We start from the raw sequence: 19,928 nt of genomic DNA on the forward strand, positions 1-19,928 counted from the left end.
CTCTGAAATACATCACCAGGACTTTTTAATTTTTTAAATTTTGAGACAGGGTGTCCCTAAGTTGCTAAGATGAGCCCCCCTTTTGCAGTCCTCCTGGCTTAGCATCCTGAGTTGCTCAGATTCCAGGTATACACCACCATGCCTATCCTGTCTTTCTTCTACTCTTCTAGTTTCATCTTGTGACTTCTGTCTTTACCTTTGCCTCATGACCTGAGATGGCTGTTAGAGTTCCAGCCATTGTGTCTGTCCAGCCATTAAGCTCTCTTTTGTCACAAAACATGCTGCTCCCATTTTTCTCTCTTACTCTTGTTTTCATGACTAGACTCTCCTCATCCTTCAATGTCACCTCTCATGTTACCTCCTTTGAAAGCCTTCCCTGACCAACTTTGCTAAATTCTCCTCCCGACCCTACACTTCTTTATTTTCTCTAGCGCACAGACCAAATTGGTAATTATCTTGATTTTTTATTATTTTTCCTGCTCATTGTCTTCTTCACCACACTGAAAGATCTCTGTGGGCAAGGACTGCCTATGCCTTGTTCTGTCAATAAATAGTTGTTAAATGAATAAGCAATAGTAAGCAAAGATAATTTTGTTTTTCACATTCTTCCCTTCACATGTAATGGCCTTTCTCCCAGATTGCTACCCAGTGTAAAATTAGTTGAACCAGATGTTTGCTGAGGATCCTCCCTGCTCTGACGACATGAGTGAGCGGGAGATGAATATGAACTGGTAGATCAGCCTCCCTGGTACCTCTCAGCCCAAGCTGGTCAGGGACCCCGGGCCTACTCAGAGGCTGTTTCCATGGAAATTCATTCACACAGCAAACTTTCTTGAGCCCCAGTTCAATGCCAGGTCGCTGGGTACAGGTCACAGGCCACAGGGAAAGGAAGCATCAAGCGCCTGCTCTGGAGGACTCACAGGCTAATATGGGGAGGAAGCTGGGACAGATAGGAAGAAAACTGTCTATGATACAATGGCTAGGGGCTCAAATTAGTGCAGACAGCCAAGTGTAGTGGTGCATGTCTGTAATTCCAGCAACTCAGGAGGCTGAGGCAGGAGGATTGTAAGTTTGAGGCCAGGCCTCATTAACTTCGTGAGATCTGTCTCAAAAATAAAAAGGACTGAGGATGTAGCTCAGTGGTAAAGCACCCCTGGATTCAATCCCCAGCACCAAAAATAAATAAATAAGTGCAGACAGCTAGACCTTATGCTGGGGAGCACCTAGCATCCCAATCTTTATCTGGCAAATACTGATTGAGGCCCCTGCTAGGAATTGTTCTGGGCACTAGGATAGAGCAGCAATCAAGCCAGTTAAGATTCCTGCCCTCATGGAACTCCCATTACATTGAAGGAAACAAGCAGGAAACACGCAGGCGAGTCAACAAGCAAGGCCATTCCAGGCAGTGGGAGGTACGGTGAAGACCCTGGAGCTGGGAATGTGACAGAGGTGTAAGCAGATGCCACTGTCCCTGGGGTGATCCCCAGAGATGGCAACGAAATTGATAAGTCAATGATACAAAGGAGTCACTTTGAGAAACCCTGATGGTGAAGGGACAGCCAGAGGAAGCAGCAAATGCAGTGTCTTTAAGTTGGAGGGAGTGCAAGGTGCTGGAGGAGCAGAGCCAAACTCACTGTGGCCGGAGGGGAGTCCTAGGGTTGGATGATGGGGACAGCTGGGGCCAGGGTCAGGGGAGGGAGCACAGGATTGACTCTGGTGCCAAAAAACACAGCAATCCACATGAATAATAGGCAATGCAGTATTGCAGTATTTCTTCAGTCAAAAATTAATGCAAAAATTCATAATGAGCAAAATATCAAAATTTTAAACAAGGCCAACATTCATTAGCCACTCCTTGCTAAGCCACACTGGAATTTCATACAAAGGAAATATAAGTAATCCTGATCATGTTTTTATTTCAAATGGTGATGTATTGTCTAGCATAGATTTGTTCATAATTATCTTGGGTGTCACCACTGTTGCAAACATGTCACTTGGCTTCAAGATCATGGTCTTCAGAACCAGATGTCCTAGTTCTCATTCTGACCTTACCCTTACATGCTTGGTATGCTTTGTGGCCAGTTTCTTGACCTCTTTGTGCCTTTTTCTTCATCTAAAAGTAGAATCATAGTGCCTAGCTTAGGGTTACCCAGAAGCTCCAATGAATTAATAATAAGCCAAGTGCCGACAGCAGTGTCTAGCCCGAGCTGAGCGCTCAGACAATGTGGGTAGTTATCCGGTTTCCCACCTTGCTTCCCACCAAAACCTTGCTGCCTCCAAAGGTCTACTCCCAGAAGCAGCAGCTCAGGAGGGGCAGAGTGGGGAAATGTGTGTTTGTGGCTTTTGCAAAACTCCTGGTGAAAGGTGAAAGGTGGGAACAGATTCTGGAGACATTTACGATACAGACCCTACAGGACTTGGTGGTTGAAATGTAACCGGGATTGACTCTGGTGCCAAGACAACACAGCAATCCACATGAATGTTGACCGAAGCGCGGCACAAAGCCAGGGTAATGCCCTGGCGTCTAGGAGGGCTGGACCGTCCATCACCGCTGAATACCTGGGCACGTGTCACCCAAGCCCCCAAGCCGGACCTGTGTGTGTTTCAGAGGGAGCTGAAAGAGCAGCTTCAGGCCCTTCAGGACAGCGAGCGGGAGCACACGGAGGCGCTACAGCTGCTTAAGCGACAGCTGGCGGAGACTAAGGTGAGCCAGCTGGGTGTGGAGGCGGGGCTTAGAGGGGCGGGGTCATCTCAGAGGGGGCGGAGCCTCTGTCCACCCTGGGGCTTGGAGGGGCTGAACCTGGAGTAAGAGGCAGCCTCAGGGAGGAGGGGGAGGTTTCTGTAAAAGTGAATCGATGGGGACTAGGAGCAAGGAACCCACTCCCAGATGACAAGGGGACTGAGCTGGGCCCTTTCTCCCTTTCCAATGTGGATGGAAGTTGCAGGTGAGATCAGAGACTTTCGGAAACCTCCAGAATCCTGAAGGGCTGGGAAAATGTACCCAGTCTCCTTTTGTTCCGCCCTTATTAAACATGCCCATTGACCAAGGAAGCCACCCTGAGCTCAGGATGAAAGGGAATCCGAGGGTCCATTTCTCTCAGCCAGCGGTATTCTCCTCTCTTCTCCCCCATTATTGTTTTTCTTCACTGACCTCTTCCTCCCTTCGCAGCCAGCCCTGGTGTCATTCCCCCTCTTGCACTCAGGCCACAGAGATGTGGACACAAAAAAGTTGTACAAAGCCCTGCAGTCTGGCTACAGCGTTGAGGATGTGGGGAGTTTTCCCTTGACCTGAGAGGAAGAATGTGGGTTCTGGTCCCACCACTGATTTTGGGTAAATTGCACACTTTTCTGGGTCCCCAGCCTTCCTATCCATACAGCGAGGATCTGCGGGGCTCCATTCAGAACCTCAAGACTACAAGTCCCCCCTCCCTTACAAAGTGACTCTACATGAAATCTAGGGGCAGAAAGGAGCCTTGGGAATGCCCTGAGCCTCCAGAATTCAGCCTGGGGCTTGCAGAGGCCATTAGAAACTCACATCTGTGCCCCAGCATAGCCACCAACCCACTGTGGGGTCTCAGGAGGGTCATGACATATATTTCTTCAGAGAACATTCCGGAATGCCTCTGGGTATTGCCTCTTAGTGGGAAGGAGATGAAAAAGTCAGAGAACTATAGCCTCCTTGCTTCTTGCAGCCTCAGTTTCCCCAGCTCTCTGGTAATTCTGTACCCTGTGCTGAGAAGCAACTCAGAGCCTCTCTGGATGAGAGGGAATTCGAGGGTCCATTTCCCCCGGCCAGCAGTATTCTCCTCTCTTCTCCCCCATTATTGTTTTTCTTCACTGACCTCTTCCTCCCCTGCTTTCCTGTCCATCTGTATGCCTCTGGGGGGGTCCTGTGGGGCCACCTCCCCCTCCAGTTCCCCCAGCCCTGCTTCCTGTCTGGACTGGGGTATTTATACAAGAAATGCCTATGGAGACTTGGAGGTCATATTTCACCTGGTGCCTGACTTTTGCTTTCCTATGGCGCCCGCCCCTCCAGTGACCCAGCCTGGGGCCTGTCTGATCTCCCTCCTCCGGTCCTGTGTTTTCCTTGGTTGACCCTGAGGGTGATGCATTCTTGGAAGGGTGTTTTTCTAAAAGGGCCATAGCTCCCCCAAGCCCCTGGGTGTTCGGGGGGGCATGGCAGACCAGGGATGGGAGCGGCTTTCCCAGCCAAGGACGAAAGCAGGCCCACAAGGCACGCCCATTGGGCCGAACATTCCTCCATGCTGAGAACTGTGCTTCTGCTTCAGTGTCTTACCAAATCCCACAGAATGTCACCTCCATCCCAGCAGGACTTGCCAAAACCTAGCACAGTGTCTGACATACAAACTGTATTTGTAGAAAAAGCAGTGGGAGGGAGGGGGACTTTGGAAGTAGATGTTTTTTAATCCCAATTTTATCAGTGAGGTCACTGAGGCACAGAGAGGTTGAGGGACCAGCCTGAGGCCCCACAAGCTAGTAAGTGGCCAACAGGGCGCTTACTGCCCAGTTTTGCAGAGCCCAATGCACATTCCAGCCTCATGCTGGGAGGTCTCCGGGGTGCCCTCGGCAGGCCTAGGGTTTTGTGAAAGTCAAGTGGATAGATTGGGAGGACCCTAGGGGACATGCTCAGAGCTCTTGGGGTGGCCATCAATCTGATGTGCCACTTCTGGGCTGGTCTTTCCCTGCCTCCACCTCTTTTTCTATGTATTCTCTTTATCCTGGGGACACCGGATCCCCATTCTGGAAAGAAAATGGACTCTCTGCCCAGCTATGTGAAGTGATCATGAGCAAGGCCCTTTCTCCTTCAGCCTCAAGTAGCCCCTGACTGCCAGCCTTGTGCTAGGCCCTGGGGTGGGCAAAGGGCTGAGAAAAATGCCCTGGGGGCTGGGGCTGGGGCTCAGTGGTAGAGCGCTTGCTTAGCACGTGTGAGGCACTGGGTTTGATTCTCAGCACTACATATAAATAAATAAAATAAATGCCCATTGACAACTAAAAAAAATTTAAAAAAAAAGAAAGAAAGAAAAATGCCATTCCTACTCAGGAAGGGTTCATGCACAAGCTGGGGAGACAACGTGGAAGACAATGTATTAAGAGAGTTTATAAAAGGCTCTGGGAATATCTAACTCCCTGAAAAGTTTAAAGGAGGTCTCTCGGTGGGTAGCTTTCAAGCTGGGTTTTATAGGGTGAGTAGGAATTTGCCAAATGAATAATGGATTGGGAGGGGTCGTTCTAGGCATGCGGAAGTGCCGGCGCAGCGATGTTAGGGAGGTCAGTTGGGACCAACTTGACAGGAGCTTTTGGATCCAGGCTAAGATATTTAGCATTTTGCTGTCATCCAAAGCCAGGGAAGGTCCTTAAACCCAGTATGGGCTGTGATCCAGCTTGCACTTGAGAAGGACCACTGGCAGTGAGCTTGTTGGCAAAGACTGGAGTTGACTTGGGGACTGAATGAGTTGGAGGGACGTGTTGGAGAGAGAGTTGGAAAAGTGATCCTGCGCCAGGCCCAGCCCAGCCATCCCTATGGACTTTGGAGCCAGCCTTAGAACAGTAAGCATTAGATAAAGATGAGGGAGAGATGGGAAGGAGCTGGCCTGGATGTGTCCCGAGAAACCTGGGTGGAAGAGGAGGAGCAGCCAGAGATGAGATGCAAACCAGGACTTCCAACAGCAGAGGGTGGTCAGCAGGCAAACACTGCAGAGTGGTCTGGGAGGAGCCAGACCCAGTGGCCATGGGGCCTGGGGGCCTTTGGAGGTTAGCTCCAGAGGTTGGGGGAGGGAGATCCCATGCCCCCAGCAGCAGCAGCCTCAGCCTCCCTGGGTGAGGGGTGAGGGGAGGCCAGTGGAGGCCAGTGGCAGCCTGGTTTCCCATCCCCAGGCTCTCCTCCATCCCCTCTTTGTCTGCCTGGCTCGCTGGGTGGGCATGCGCAGGGAGGCTGGCCAGCTGCCAGCAGCTCTTCCTGCAGGCGGGCAGCCACCACGGGAGGGAACAGGCCCTAATTGAGCCTTTGTGGAGCCTCCCACAGAGCCCAGGGCACTGAACACAGTGGGGTCTCTGACTCCGAGAACTGCCAGCCAGAATCCTGCAAAGTGAAACTGCAGAGGCAGGCCCCACATGCTGCCACATCCTGTGTCTCCTGACTCTCAGTCTTTCCCCAGGCCGCTCCCTCCACCTCTCCCCTGACCCCCAAATGGTGCCTAGAGCTTCCTCAGGCCACCTGCCCTTGGGGACTCCCAGGACATACCCATTAATGGATCCCTTTTCAATAACCTGGCTGTTTCTCCGCACCTGGGACCCTGTCCTTGGGGGCAGGAACAACCCCTCACATCTGTTCACCACAGCCCTGCAATCTCATTTGTATTAGTCCATTCATGGGTTGGAAAACTAAGGCTGACAGTGCTGAAGTTGCCACAGCTGGAGACAGAGCTGGGACTATTACCCAGGCTGTGGGACACCGAAGCTGGTGCCCTTCACTGCCCAGTGCCCTTCACTGCCCCGTGCCCTCTTGAGCCTTGCAGTACCTGCATGGCATTGAGAACCACCTGTCCACACTCACCTGCCCTGGCAGAGACCCTCACTGTATTCTTGTTCCTTAACTGGGGGAGTCTCAGGGGTGGCAGATCAGGGGAGTGACCACCAAGGTCAGCCACACACTTTGCAGTTTATGAAGCTTTCTGACCTCTGTGATCTCCTTGTGAGTCATTATAAAGAAAAACTAGGGCTGGGGGTGTAGCTCAGGGGCAGAGTGCTTACCAACAACCCTGAGGCCCTGGGTTCAATCCCCAGGACACAGGAGGGAGAGAGAAAAGGAAGGACAAAAGATGTCATTCCACAGTGTCCCCTCTCCCTCCCCCAGCTTCCCTGTCCCTCCTGCCTCAGTGCCAGATATCTAGGCAGAGTCCTCTTCCCTCTCTGCCCGCTACAAACTCATCGTTTCACCTGGACCACGGCCTTAGTTTCCTAATGGGCCACACTAACTGCTGTCCCCGCCACGCCAGGGCTTCTGTACCAGCATCCTCGAGTGCCTGCCGTGCCCCCTGCACAGCCTTTTCCCACCCTCCCTCTCTGCAACCAAGGCTCCCGGCTTCCTCTTCTCACCTGGATTCCCCTCATCTGCGCCCACTGCCATAACCCCTGACCACTGTCCCCGCAGTCTTCCACCAAGAGCCTGCGGACCACCATCGGCGAGGCCTTTGAGCGGCTGCACCGCCTGCTGCGAGAGCGGCAAAAGGCCATGCTGGAGGAGCTGGAGGCGGACACGGCCCGCACGCTGACCGACATCGAGCAGAAGGTCCAGCGCTACAGCCAGCAGCTGCGCAAGGTGCAGGAGGGGGCCCAGATCCTGCAGGAGCGGCTGGCAGAGACCGACCGGCACACCTTCCTGGCCGGGGTGGCCTCCCTATCTGAGAGGTACGTGCCACCTGGGCGAGGCGGTGGCGGTGGAGACAGATGGGTTGTCAGCAGAGAACTTGATCATGCATGTCTCCATCGATCATTTATGGAAGACCTACTGTGTGCCAGAGCTTGGGCTAAAGGCTCCATGCATCTAGACTATTCTGTGTTTAATATATCCTGCCAATAGTGTACAAGTAATAGCAATATCTGTGATCACGTGGTAGGTACCTGTATTATATCTTATGTTCTTTATGTTATATAGTATATCACGGTCATCCCCATTTCACACATGTGGCAACTGAGGCACAAACAAGCCAGATCAATTGGCCAAGATCCGTCGGCTAGGTGATGGAGCCAGGATTCAAGCCCAGGCTTCTCTGGCTTCGAGGCCACCCTTGATAATAATACTTAGTTATTGGGATCAACACTGGTCACAGCCTCATGCCCGTGGCATTGGCCCTGAGCCATACACTGTGCTAAGCATTCTGTCCACTGTGCCATGTAACCCTCGTGACAATCCTAGAAGGCAGGTTCTAGCTAGTGCCCATTTTATAGATGAGAAAACTGAGGGTAATAGCTAGAGAGGTCGGCAGTGGCACAAGCAGGCACCTGTACCTGAGTCCCACAGCCTTCTCACTCATGACCTCACCCTTTGTCAGCTGCCCTGAAGGTGGCCAAGGGGCCCCAACACCGGGCAGGAACCCAGTCCCCCGTGCAGCCTTCTCTCCTGCTGTCCTTCCAGGCTCAAGGGGAAAATCCACGAGACCAACCTGACATACGAAGACTTCCCGACCTCCAAGTACACGGGCCCCCTGCAGTACACCATCTGGAAGTCCCTGTTCCAGGACATCCACCCAGGTGAGGTTCCCTGTCCCTCCCTGAGAGGCCGGCAGGCGGGTGGGGGGCACAGGTAGGAATGGTCTCTGATGGGCTGAAGCCAGGCAGCACATGGTCCCAGCCCGCTGGGCCCCAGGTCCTAAACACAGTCTGAGGGAGGGAACCCAGGGTGCCTTGCTGAGCTTGCTGTGCCCCAGGACCTGTGCTGGGCACTGTGCAGTTGCTCATCCTGAGGGATCCTCAGAGGACCCCATGAGGCCGTTCCATCCCCAGGGAGCTGCAGGTGCTCCTTCACCAACGACAGGGTCACCTCTCAGTGACCCATCTGTGGTGAAAATGCCTTTAACAGCTCACCTGCAGAGCGTCCCCTTAGCAATGCACCAAAAGAGGATTATTGGTTGTTTCTCCTTGGGATCATGTGACTAACCGGCCCCCAGTTTGTGCCTCTGCCCAGAAACACCCGAGTGTCATACCACATGTGACCAACCCTGGGAAGAGATCAAAAGTCAAAATTTGAAATACATTTCTCCTGAATGCCTATCGTTTTCACACCAACATAGGTTAAAAAAAAAACATCAATTGGGGGCCTTCTGTACCAAGGCCCTGGCACTCCAGCAAGTCACTGGATACACGTGGTACATATCAAGCCCCTTTCTCATACCAGACACTGTTCTAGGTGCTAGAGGTGGAGTAGTGAGCAAAACAGGCAAAAATTCCTATCCTACAGATCTTACATTCTAGGGTATGAGAAAGTAAACAAAAGTGAGTAAGTAAAACAAAAAACAAATACACATAGTGCATTGTGGTACATTAGATGCTGATAGGAGAGAGATTTTAGATAAGGATGCGGGCATGGAAGAAAAGACCTGAAGGAAGGAGGGTGAGTCATGTGGGTATCTGAGGGAAGAGGGCTCCTGGCAGTGAGAACAGCAAGTGCAAAGGCCCTGAGGCAGAAGCATGACTATCATGTTCAAGGAACAGTAAGGAGCCAAGTGTGGCTGGAGTAGAGTGAATGAGAGGGAGAGTGAGGAAAAGGTCAGGAAGGCGGCAGTAGCCAGACCATAAGGGCCCACAGACCAGCGTTATAACTTTGAATTCTATGTTGAATGAGAAGGGAACCATTGGAGGTTTGGGACAATGAAGTGACCTGAGCCTACTTAAGTTTTAAAGAACCCCTGTGGCTATTGGGCTAAGAATCGACAGAAGGTGGTAAAGGGCAGAGGCTGGGAAGTTGGATAGGAGACCATTGCATAACCCAGGTGAGAGATGCTGGTGACTTGGAGCAGGATGGTGGTGCTGGAGGGGGTGAGAAGTAGCCAGATTGTGGATCTATTCTGAAGGGCCATTCAACAGGACTTGCCAAGAAATTTGGACTCAGGTGTGAGAGAAGGAAGATAGAGAAGACAGGATATTGGCCGAAGTGTCTGGAAGCGTGGAGCTGTAGCATGTGAGGTTGGCAGTGCCCACTGAACACCTTGTGCTGACGTTTGAAAGGCATTGAGACCACAGGTCCGCAGTCCAGGAGGAAGTCAGGCCTGGTGTCATCAGCCTATGGCCAGCATTGAATGGACGGGATGGGGTCACCTGGAAAGTTAGGGTAGGGAGAAAGGGGGGGGGCACTGTAACATCGGAGCCTGAGGGCGTTGCTGTAAGTCATGGAGAGGAGGAGACCCAGCCAAGGAGACCGAGAAGGAGCAGTCAGACGGGCAGGAGGGCAGCCTGGGGGTGTCCTGGCAGCCGGGCAGAGGAAGCATTTCCAGAAGGAGAGTGGTTCATGGTGGCAGAGGCTGCTGAACCAAGCATGGTAGAGCCCCAAACAGACCTTCCTCCAGGTTTAGCAACACCGAGATCGTCGGTGACCTTGGCAAGAGCTATTTTGGTGGCGCAGTGGGGCAAAGGCCTGATTGGAGCCCATCCAAGAGAGAAGTGGAAACAGCAGGTGGAGACGACGCTTTCAAGGAACTTTACATACGGGAGGGAGAGGGACTGTTGAGTGGCTATTTTTGTAAGGGAGAAGGAATAGCAGTCTACTCATGGGTTGATGGCAAAGAGGCAGTAGAAGGGCAGAATCAAGAGGCAGAAGCCGGATGCAGTGGTGCACGTCTGTAATCCCCGTGACTCAGGAGGCTGAGGCAGGAGGACTGCAAATTCAAAGCCAGCCTCAGCAACTTAGGGAGACCCTGTCTCAAAATTAAAAAAAAAAATAAAAAGGGCTGGGGATGTAGCTCAATAGTAAAGCACCCCTGAGTTCAATCCTCAGTACCAAAAATAAATAAATAAATAAATACCAAAAAGAGGGAGAGAATTGTGGAAGCCACGGCCTTGGATACCATCCTTGGCGTGATCTGCTGCTTGCCGAGGGGTGGCCTCTGCCAGGAACTTACACAGTCTATCTCCAGAAGCCTGGAAAGGGTGGAATATGGGCAGCAGAGCAGAGTGGGAGCTTGCAGGAAGCATCCCTGATGGCATCACCTCCCCAATGAGGTGGGAAGTGAAGTTGTCAGCTGAGATGAGGAGGAGGTGGTAGGAGGTTTGCAGAGAGAGGAGAAAGCAGGTTTCTAGTGCATTAGCCGACCCTGGGCCTGGGAGGTCAGTGCTTTCCTGCAAACCACACAGCTGCACCACAGGGCAGATTCAAGCCTCAGGCAGTGAGGACCCCTGATTGTGCCTGGGTCGGCACCTGCCCTTGAGAGGTGAGATACAGATAAAGGAGGGAATTCCCCCTAAGAGGTAGGTACCATCATGAAGAAACTAAGGCACAAAGCTGTTAGAAGCCTGTCCATGGTCACAACCTATAAAAGGTACAGCCAGCCTTTAGACCCCCAGGTCAGACCCCAGAGCCTGTAACCTTACCAATTAAGCTCACTCGCCATTCTCTAGCCTGCGGACACCTGGGAAGACTGAGGTTCAGAGAGGCTCACTGTCTTTCTAAGGTCACACGGCAGTCAGAGTTCTCCCACCTGTCTGGATTATTCTTTTACTCTACAAACAATAAAAATCCTTCAAGACATCCTCAGGAGTCAGGAGAGAAAGGCAAGCAACCAGATCTCAAGAGTCCAGTGGGACAAGGCTATGACCAGGGACTCCCAGGTACCATGGACACCCAGAAGGGGCAACAGGAGGCTGTGGGTGGAGTTGGCGGGAGGCTGGGCAACAGATGATGTTTGAGCTGAGTGCCGAAGGCTAAGGAGTAGGGGTGGGCAGGGGCATGAATGACCCCAGGGCATTCACAGTTGAGTCCCTGAGGGATGGAGACGCGCTAGGACAGTCATTGAGAGGGTGCTGGACCACAGAGCCAGGCTCCCTGCAGGTGACTGAAGGCCTCGCCTGATATGTCCTTACTGACCTCCACGGAGTGATGCAGGCTCAGAGACGGTTCTCTGCTCTCCTCTGCTCTCCGTGGGAAAGGAGGCAACAGCTGGAGGAAGGGTCCACTTTCTAGCAGCCTGGGTAGGAGTTCTGGGCTGCCCTCCTGAGGTAGAGGCCACAGCATGCTCCCACCCCTGGGGGAACCCCACACAGGGACCAGGAGATTGAGGGCCACCGGAGGGAGGCAGGAATCCCAGCCGCTGTTCTCCTGAGCCACAGGTCAGGGGAGCCCCTTGTGCAGGAGGCCTGGGAGCTCTTAGCCTCAGTGTCCACCTGCTCTATCCCTGTCAGCCCAGAGAGGCAGGCTGGCACCTCCTCCTGCCGTTCAAGAGCCCCCTCATCCTCCCATCCATATCTCACTCAGCTACACTGAACCCCCTTCAGGTCTTAAGTGAGCCCTGTTCTCCCTCCTCACACTCTTTAGAGCCTCACACACCATCCTCAGTCCTTATGGCCAACTCCTGCTTTTCCTTCGTGTCTTAAACACCTCTGCGAGAAGCCTTCCTGGGTTTCTCCACAGGGCCTTGCTTAAGCTTTCCTGGTCTCACTGTTTGGCCACCATCTGTGTGGCTGTCTCTCTCTCCAGACTGTGAGCTCTGAAGGCTCAGGGCCCAGGGTTGATTCATCCCCAGCAGCCAGCACAGTCAGTATGTGTTGATGAATGAAGAAGAGGATGAAGCAGAAGTCCACTTCTGGAGGAAGGGTCCATTTTCTAGCAGCCTGGAAATGAACCAGGCCTATCATAGGTGCTCAGTAAACCGCTGAGAGAAGGAACTCACTGTACAGTATAAGATAAGTCCCTTCCTCCCCTTAGCCTCAGCTTCCCCCTCTGAATGACAGGATGCCTGAATTCCTTTTGGGCTTCTTCACAAGTGAGCAGACACATGGGGAATTGCTGACTGCCCAGCGGCAGGGTTTTTCCACCTTCAGTGCCACTGACTTTAGGCCTTGGGGGCACTGTCCTGGGCACAGCAGGATGCTTAGCAGAGTCCCTGGCCTCTAGCCACTAAATGCTGTAGCCCCGCCCCCTCATCATAACAACCCAAGGTATCTCTGGACGTGACTTAATGTCCCTTGAGAAGCAAAACTGCCCCCGCCAAACAGTGCCTGCAGTCAAGCTGAGGCAGCAGCTGTGTGCCCCAAACATCCCACCGGGAGCAGAGGCCCGGACTTCAGAGAGCAGTGATCCTGTTGGCTGGGCCCCTTCCTTTGTCTGTGAGGCCTGTGAAGTCACTCTGGCTCCTCTGCCAGCACCAGAGCCCTTTATGTCCAAATGGAGCGGTGCCCCTAGGGACCTAGCCCACAAGTTCTAGCAGCTTCCTGCCTGCCCCTCCCCTATGGCCCTGGCTTCCTATTGGATCATTGGAGAACCCATCTACCACCTGTCAGGCCCCTGCTCCGGAGCTCCCCCCACCCCACCACCCCCACCCACCCCTGACCTCACTCTAGGAAGCCCTCCCCTCTCTGCCCTCCCCTACCTGGCCCGCTTCCCAGAGGGCTAAGCAACCTATTGTCCCAAGGAACCAGACACTGTTCCTCTTCCTCCTGCTGCCTCCCCACTCCCACCCCACCCCCAGGCAGCCCTCTCCCCACCTCCTGCTCATCTGAACCCAGTCATTTTGAGTCCCAGTGTGTTGACTGCCTGACCAGGGGACCCAAGGCAGGGCACCCCCATCTGAGCCTTAGTTCCTCACCTATACAACAGGGAAAGTCACATTGGCTTCCCAGGTTACATATGAGAATTAAATTAAAATTGGGGGCAATAATCCTATAACTTAGTAAGTACTTGGCCCTCTGATGGTTCCTCGGTCCTGCTGAACAGGCTTTCTGGAGCCACGTGAAGGAAAGAACATGATGTGAAAAGACGTCAGCTCACGTTCTAACTCTGCTTCACCCCAGGTGGCAACCTGAGCAAATCGCTTAACTCATTTGAAGAGCCTCAGTTTTCTCTTCTGGAAAATGAGGGTATAGTAATTTGTGCTCTTAGGACTACTGTGGGGTCCCCACAGGTAGAGGGTATGCAGATGTTTTGTGGTGCCCGCTCAGGCAGCTGCAGGCTGAGTGTAGGTGGGAGGACTCGGGGACCTGAGGCCTGGTTTTAAATGCCTGGCTGCAGAAAAGAGCTGACGTATTTCCTGTCCTGTCAGGCCTGTGCAGCTGGCCCCGCTGTCCTTGAGAACAAAGAAACAAGCCATGGGGCTGCCAAGCTGCCCAGTGGTGGTGTCAAGCTGTGCCTCTGGAGGGCTTTCTTTGTGGTAGGTGACTAGAGACCAGGACACATTTCCTGGGGCCTCCCTAGTCCCAAATGCCATTTGACTTGGAGGTCTCAGAGAGGCTTCAAGGACCAAGACACATGCTCAGCTCTCTGTGTTTATAGGTTCAGAGTCCCACGACCTAGAAATGAGCCCAACCTGTAAGATAGTGAGCCCAGAGGACTGCCTTTGTAGGATCTGTCACCTCTCCTGAGGGTCAAGGATGGATGAAGGGACTGCCACAGGCAGGGACTGACTTCCCAGTGGGGGAGAAGGTGTTGCCATGCCCCCTCTGGCCTTGCCCTTGGGACTGGAAAAGCCTCCCTAGAATCCAAGCAGCTCTCCCCAAGGAGAACCCCAGGCCTCGCCTGAGTCCTACCCAAAGAGTGGCAAGCCCTGCCCTCCTCCACCTGCAGGACTGGAGGTGGGGATCAGGATTTCCTCTGCCCTGCGGGTGCCTCTCTTTTCACCTTCCCAGAACCACAGGGAGCCCTTGGAGCCCATCCCAGTGGCTCAGAAGTGAGTGGCCCATGTGGCCCTGGAGACTTGAGAGTCTGAAGCTGTTTCCAGGCATGCCTGCCAGTTTCCCCCCACACCCAGGTCTTTCTGCTCCAAGCAACTCTCGTTTCTAGCTGTTGCTGGTCCATAATCCCAAACGCCTCAAACAGGAGGGCCACGTTCTCCAGGGCACTCAGAGCTGTGGCCACCATCACCCAGGCAGGGACTCGCCCCCCCCCCATCCCTCCCACCCCTCTGCACAGACACATCCCACTGCCCGTAGGGGTGGCCCATCTGCATCTGACTAAGTTCTTGGCTCCCTGGCCCCCCTCCACCCACACACTCCTCCACCTCCTCCCTTCCCACCCCTCTATGGGAATTGCCCACATTCCAAGGGGCAGGAGACTTCTAGCTCTGACCAGCTACCCTGGGACCAGTCAGACTGTGGGCAAAGCCTTCATCTAATGACAGCCAGTGCCTTTCATCTCCTGGCTCCTCTTCTTTAGGTCCCGGATGGAGAATTTTTTTTTTTTTACCCCTCTGTTCACAGAGTCACTGTTTGCATATAGCCCTCAGGTTCCCAAGAGTAGGAGAGAAGAAAGGAAAGTAAAAAGCTGAGTTTACTCCTGACAAGAGATGGTGACAGGAGCTTGCTCCAGGCTGTGGTCGGCTTGTTAGTGGGTGAATGAACAGGAGCAAGGTTCAGGGATGGGCATTACTCCCAACAAGGACAGTCACCATCAGTGAGCCATTTTATTTCTCTGTGTGTGCGCAGCCCACAGAGGCAACAGAATTAGGGGGTAGAATGCCAGCCATGTCATCCTGTCCCTGCTCCACCAGTTAAGGAAGGCAAGAGGGAAGTGGATGGTGAAGTCCTTCACCCTGCGGAACATGTGGCAGGATCCCCTCCTCCCACATGTCCTCTCCTCTCTCTTGCTCTGTCCTGGAAATGGCCATGGGACCTAAGGGGAGCAGATCCCAGGTTCCCCTCCCCTTATGGCTTGTTTATCAGCTCCCTGGGGAGACAGAGTAAACAGAGGTCTTGACAAGAGTTCTTGAGACTTGAGATGAGACCTGCTAAGCCGGTATGGCCAGCCCACAGGCAGGTGACCCAGCCTGCACCACCTGCCCAACAAAAACAGGGTCAACCTGGTTTGGTGAGCATTTCCAGAAGCCTGGCCTGTGCCAGGTCCTGTGCTGAGCCCTGGGCACACAGGGGAGGGCCGAGGTCAGGAGGATCCAGTCCTTACCCTCCTGGGGCAAAGATGCGAGCACAGGGACATGGACATGGCTCAAGAATTTCAGAGGCAGGGGAGCACAACTCCTAGCCACCAGGAAGACCCCAAGGACAGGCCCTTAGAGAAGAGCCCCCTGAACCTGGTCATGCCAGCAAAGAGGAGGCAGGAGAGGGAACTGTGAGGCAAAGGTTTTGGGCCTGAGTGAGGTGGGGCAGGGTGAGAGATGGGCAGCAGGGAGGGCCGGGCCGGACTGGGCTGGCATTGCTCAGTCCCAGCTCCGCCTGTATCTGCTGACCTGAGAAGAGTCCCGACTCCTCTCTGGGTCTCAGTTTTCCCCTATCAAATGGAAGAAGTGGCTTAGAATTAGAGATTGTTTACTTTTTCAGACACATTTTCTACTTTTCATATTAAATAATTTGTAATGTTACAAAAGTCATATAATCTCATCACCATTTCAAGTATACATGTATGTGTACACATATGCACACTATACATACACACATATTTATACACATACACTCACATAATGGAAAATAGAAGGAAATTATTTATAATAAAATATTTTATTTGTCAACGAGTAGAAGTTCACTCAGAACCACATTAGAAAACATAAGTATTCCAGTGCTCACATTATAGGTAAAACACCTTTTGCTTCAAATGCAGTCCTATATATACAGATTTTTATCAGTGGTCTTGCCCTTAGAGATGTATTTTCCAGAAAAGCGAACAATTCTTAGTTAAGCCCCAAACAAACAAACAAAATGTAGCCAGGTGCAGTGGCACACACCTGTAATCCCAGCTACTTGGGAGACAAAAGTAGGATCTGAAGTTAAAAGCCACCTTGACAATTTAGTGAGACCATATCTAAAAATAAAAAAATAAAAAGGGCTGTGGGTGTAGCTCAGCAATAGAGCCCCTTGGACTCAATAAAAAAGAAAAAAATCAGCCAGGCACATGCCTATAGCAGCTCTGGAGGCTAAGGCAAGAGGATTGTGAGTTCAAAGCCAGCCTCAGCAATTTAGCGAGGCCTTGTCTCTAAATAAAATATAAAAAGGTCTGAGGATGTGGCTCAGGGGTTAAAGCACTCCTGGGTTCAATCTGCCTTACAAAAAAAAAAAAGAAAGTGTATGTACAGTATGCAAAAAAAAAAAAAAAAAATTCTTGTTTATACATGAAATGAAGTTTGTAGTTTCAGATCATTATAAAGAAAACTTCATCCACATGAAGGTGTGGTGGGACATTTGAAAATCCCTGGTGGGGGATGTGATGGATTGTCCTGGTGATTTCATTCTGTGGTCCCTGGATCCCTCTTATCAGAGACAACCCAAACACCCTCACAAATTCCCACATTACCCTCTAGGGGGCAGTAGCACCTGAAAAATCTTTAACCAACCTCCCTGGCAGCTCTGAAATTCTGGACCTCATTCTCCTTAATTCTACAAATATTTGTGGAGTGCTCACTACCTGCCTTGCCCTGGGCATCAGGCAGTGACCAAGCAGCTATGGCCCCTGATCTCTTACAGCCTATGGAAGGACCTTAGCCATTACCCTTCCTTTTTACAGAGAAGGAAGATGAGGCCCAGAGAAGACAAGCTTATATTCAAAGTCACACAGCAGATCAATGGCCTCCTGGGGGCCCCCCAGAATCCTGTATGCAGGGAGACACCGCACAGTGGGTTCTCTCTGCTGACCTCTCCCTCTTCCATCCCTCACAGTGCCAGCTGCTCTGACCCTAGACCCTGGCACTGCCCACCAGCGCCTGATCCTGTCTGATGACTGCACCATCGTGGCCTACGGGAACCTGCACCCACAGCCCCTGCAGGACTCGCCAAAGCGCTTTGACGTGGAGGTGTCGGTGCTGGGCTCTGAGGCCTTCAGCAGTGGCGTCCACTACTGGGAAGTGGTGGTGGCGGAGAAGACCCAGTGGGTGATCGGGCTGGCGCACGAGGCCGCGAGCCGCAAGGGCAGCATCCAGATCCTGCCGAGCCGCGGTTTCTACTGCATCGTCATGCACGACGGCAACCAGTATAGCGCCTGCACCGAGCCCTGGACGCGGCTCAACGTCCGGGACAAGCTGGACAAGGTGGGCGTCTTCCTGGACTACGACCAGGGCTTGCTCATCTTCTACAATGCCGACGACATGTCCTGGCTCTACACCTTCCGGGAGAAGTTCCCGGGCAAGCTCTGCTCCTACTTCAGTCCCGGCCAGAGCCACGCCAACGGCAAGAACGTGCAGCCCCTGCGCATCAACACTGTGCGCATCTAGTCCAGGCCTCCTGGCCGCTGCAGCCAGCAGGAGCCCCGCCTGCACACGGAGGCCCGGGCCCAGGCACCTCTGCCTGGTCACCCGCAGACCTCAGGCCACTAGTTCGCCCCGGGGCCTCCGTTGCCCTGTGTGTGACATGGAGGTCGTGCTCCACGAGTCCTAAGCTCTCTTGAAGCATTAAAGTTCTGTAAGCTCTGACCTTGATGAGGATGTGACATGGCTTCTCCTCAAGGCAGCCCCCACCCAGCCCTTATCCCCAGCCCCTCAGAGAAAGGGCACTACCTCCCTGTGTCTCCTCCTGCCCAGCTGCCTGGCCTTGGGATGTGTCAGATGTGGTCAGTAGTTGGCAGCCTGAAAGACACAGAATTCTCAAGTCTCATGGCCTAAGTCTTGCCCCTGACCAAGCTAGTGATGGTCATTTTACCCTTGACCCCAGCCCACCAAGGACACAGGCAGTAGCTGGTCCTAGGGTTGTCACAGAACCCCCCTCTTAACCTCCACCCACCTGTACCAAGAGCTGTAAGGCTCCACTTTCCCCACTGTTGTACAAAGCAGAGACCATGCTGTAGCCTGTGGGAAGGCACCGAGTAGTTGAGGCCACATGTTAGTTACCATGTCACCACCTTCCTGCCCAAAATCTGAGGGCAGAATGAGGGCACCCTGGACCTAGGTAGAGCACAAGCTAATGGTACCTGCAGGACAGCAAGCATCACTGAATGACAAAGGTCCCCAGCAGCTCTGGACTCTGGTCCAGCTACCCCTTGCAGCCAGGCCTCTGTGACCTGCTAGGGTACAGAAAGCCTGCTGGGAACAGTTATTTTAATCAGGACCTGAGCACTGGGAGGAGCTGTTAGCTCAGACACACACACCCCCCCCCCCTTCAGACTTGGCATCTATCTCACTTAGGATCCTGCTGCAGAAACAAGAGCCACTTTAGCTGGCTGAATTAGGTAAGGATTCATTACCAGCTCCCTGGGAGTTTGCATCAGAAGGGAGCAGTAGAGTCCTTGCTAAATTTCCAAGAAAAATTCCCAGCTGCCAGACTCATCCTGTCATGACCAGGGAAGCTATCCCCCCCTGCAGGAAGCCACTGTATCAGAAGCCGCTGACTGCAGCACTGTGCCCCCTCTGCCACCGTCCATGCCAGCAAATGGATGTCCGGAGGCCTGCCTCTTCCACTAACTCAGGTCCCCAATCCAGATTTCTACAAGGGATTTGCTACCTTTACTGCAAGGGAGTCTGGGAAATGTAGTTTCCCTCTTTCCAGCCCCAGCCATGCAAAAAGGGCACTAGAAGAAATTTAGCCTGCAAGCTGAGCAAGCCCATTGCATTTTCTGCCACAGCATCCATCGTGAAGCACTCCTGAAAGAGGACTTCATCTTAAGCATGGGACCATGGGGTCCAGGAGAGTCCCCAGGTCTGCTATGTAGAAAAGGCTCCATCCCACCTTGGCTTCGAAGCAACAGAGCCCGGAGGTGCCCTGCCCTACCTAAAAGCAGCAACCTGAGAATGTGCCTGCAAGATCGCACTGATTTCTCACAAGCCCTGGCCTTTCTTTCTAGTCCTGAGGCCTCAACTCTGTACTTGGGGTCTCAGCACACCCATCAGAAAGGAGCCAGAAGAGCCGAACTTGAGGGGCTCCCACTCCCAACAGCCATGCACTCAGGCCTTCCCTGAGCAAGAGTAAACCTCAGCCCTGCCCAACCCCTCAACTCCAGAGTCTGGGCCTCCCCCAGCAGTATTTTTATTTAAAAATGTTTCCCATTTGTGAGTTATGATAAATTTGTATTAAATTAAAGTTACAGGATGCCAGTGGTCAGTTCCATTCATTCTGACAAACATAAAGACCCACTTGTCCCATCCCAGGGAGTAAGGGTATGTTAGAATGGCCAATCCACAAAGCACCCCTGCTGGGTAGATAGCATTCTGCTCATTCTTCAGAGAAGGCAAAGCAAGTTCAAGGGAGAGGGTGTGACTGCCAAGAGTCCTAGAGTCCACACTAGAAAGAACTGGGTTCTAGGCCAATACACCACAACTCTGTCACCAGCCAAGGAG

At 52.8% G+C, this 19,928-nt stretch overlaps 1 protein-coding gene across 1 annotated transcript; it reads left to right on the top strand.

Annotated features, from left to right (window-relative positions):
• The first annotated feature begins 1,088 nt into the window (after positions 1 to 1,088).
• Positions 1,089 to 19,680, top strand: Trim62 (tripartite motif containing 62). The gene is made up of 4 exons (XM_015485303.2): positions 1,089 to 2,704; positions 7,172 to 7,428; positions 8,156 to 8,271; positions 17,323 to 19,680. The coding sequence occupies exons 1-4, from the start codon at positions 2,480 to 2,482 to the stop codon at positions 17,871 to 17,873; spliced, it is 1,149 nt and encodes a 382-aa protein (XP_015340789.1). The 5' UTR covers positions 1,089 to 2,479; the 3' UTR covers positions 17,874 to 19,680.
• The last annotated feature ends 248 nt before the right edge of the window (positions 19,681 to 19,928 follow it).

This window comes from Marmota marmota, unplaced genomic scaffold (assembly GCF_001458135.2).
Source record: "Marmota marmota marmota unplaced genomic scaffold, marMar, whole genome shotgun sequence".
NCBI lineage: Eukaryota > Metazoa > Chordata > Mammalia > Rodentia > Sciuridae > Marmota > Marmota marmota.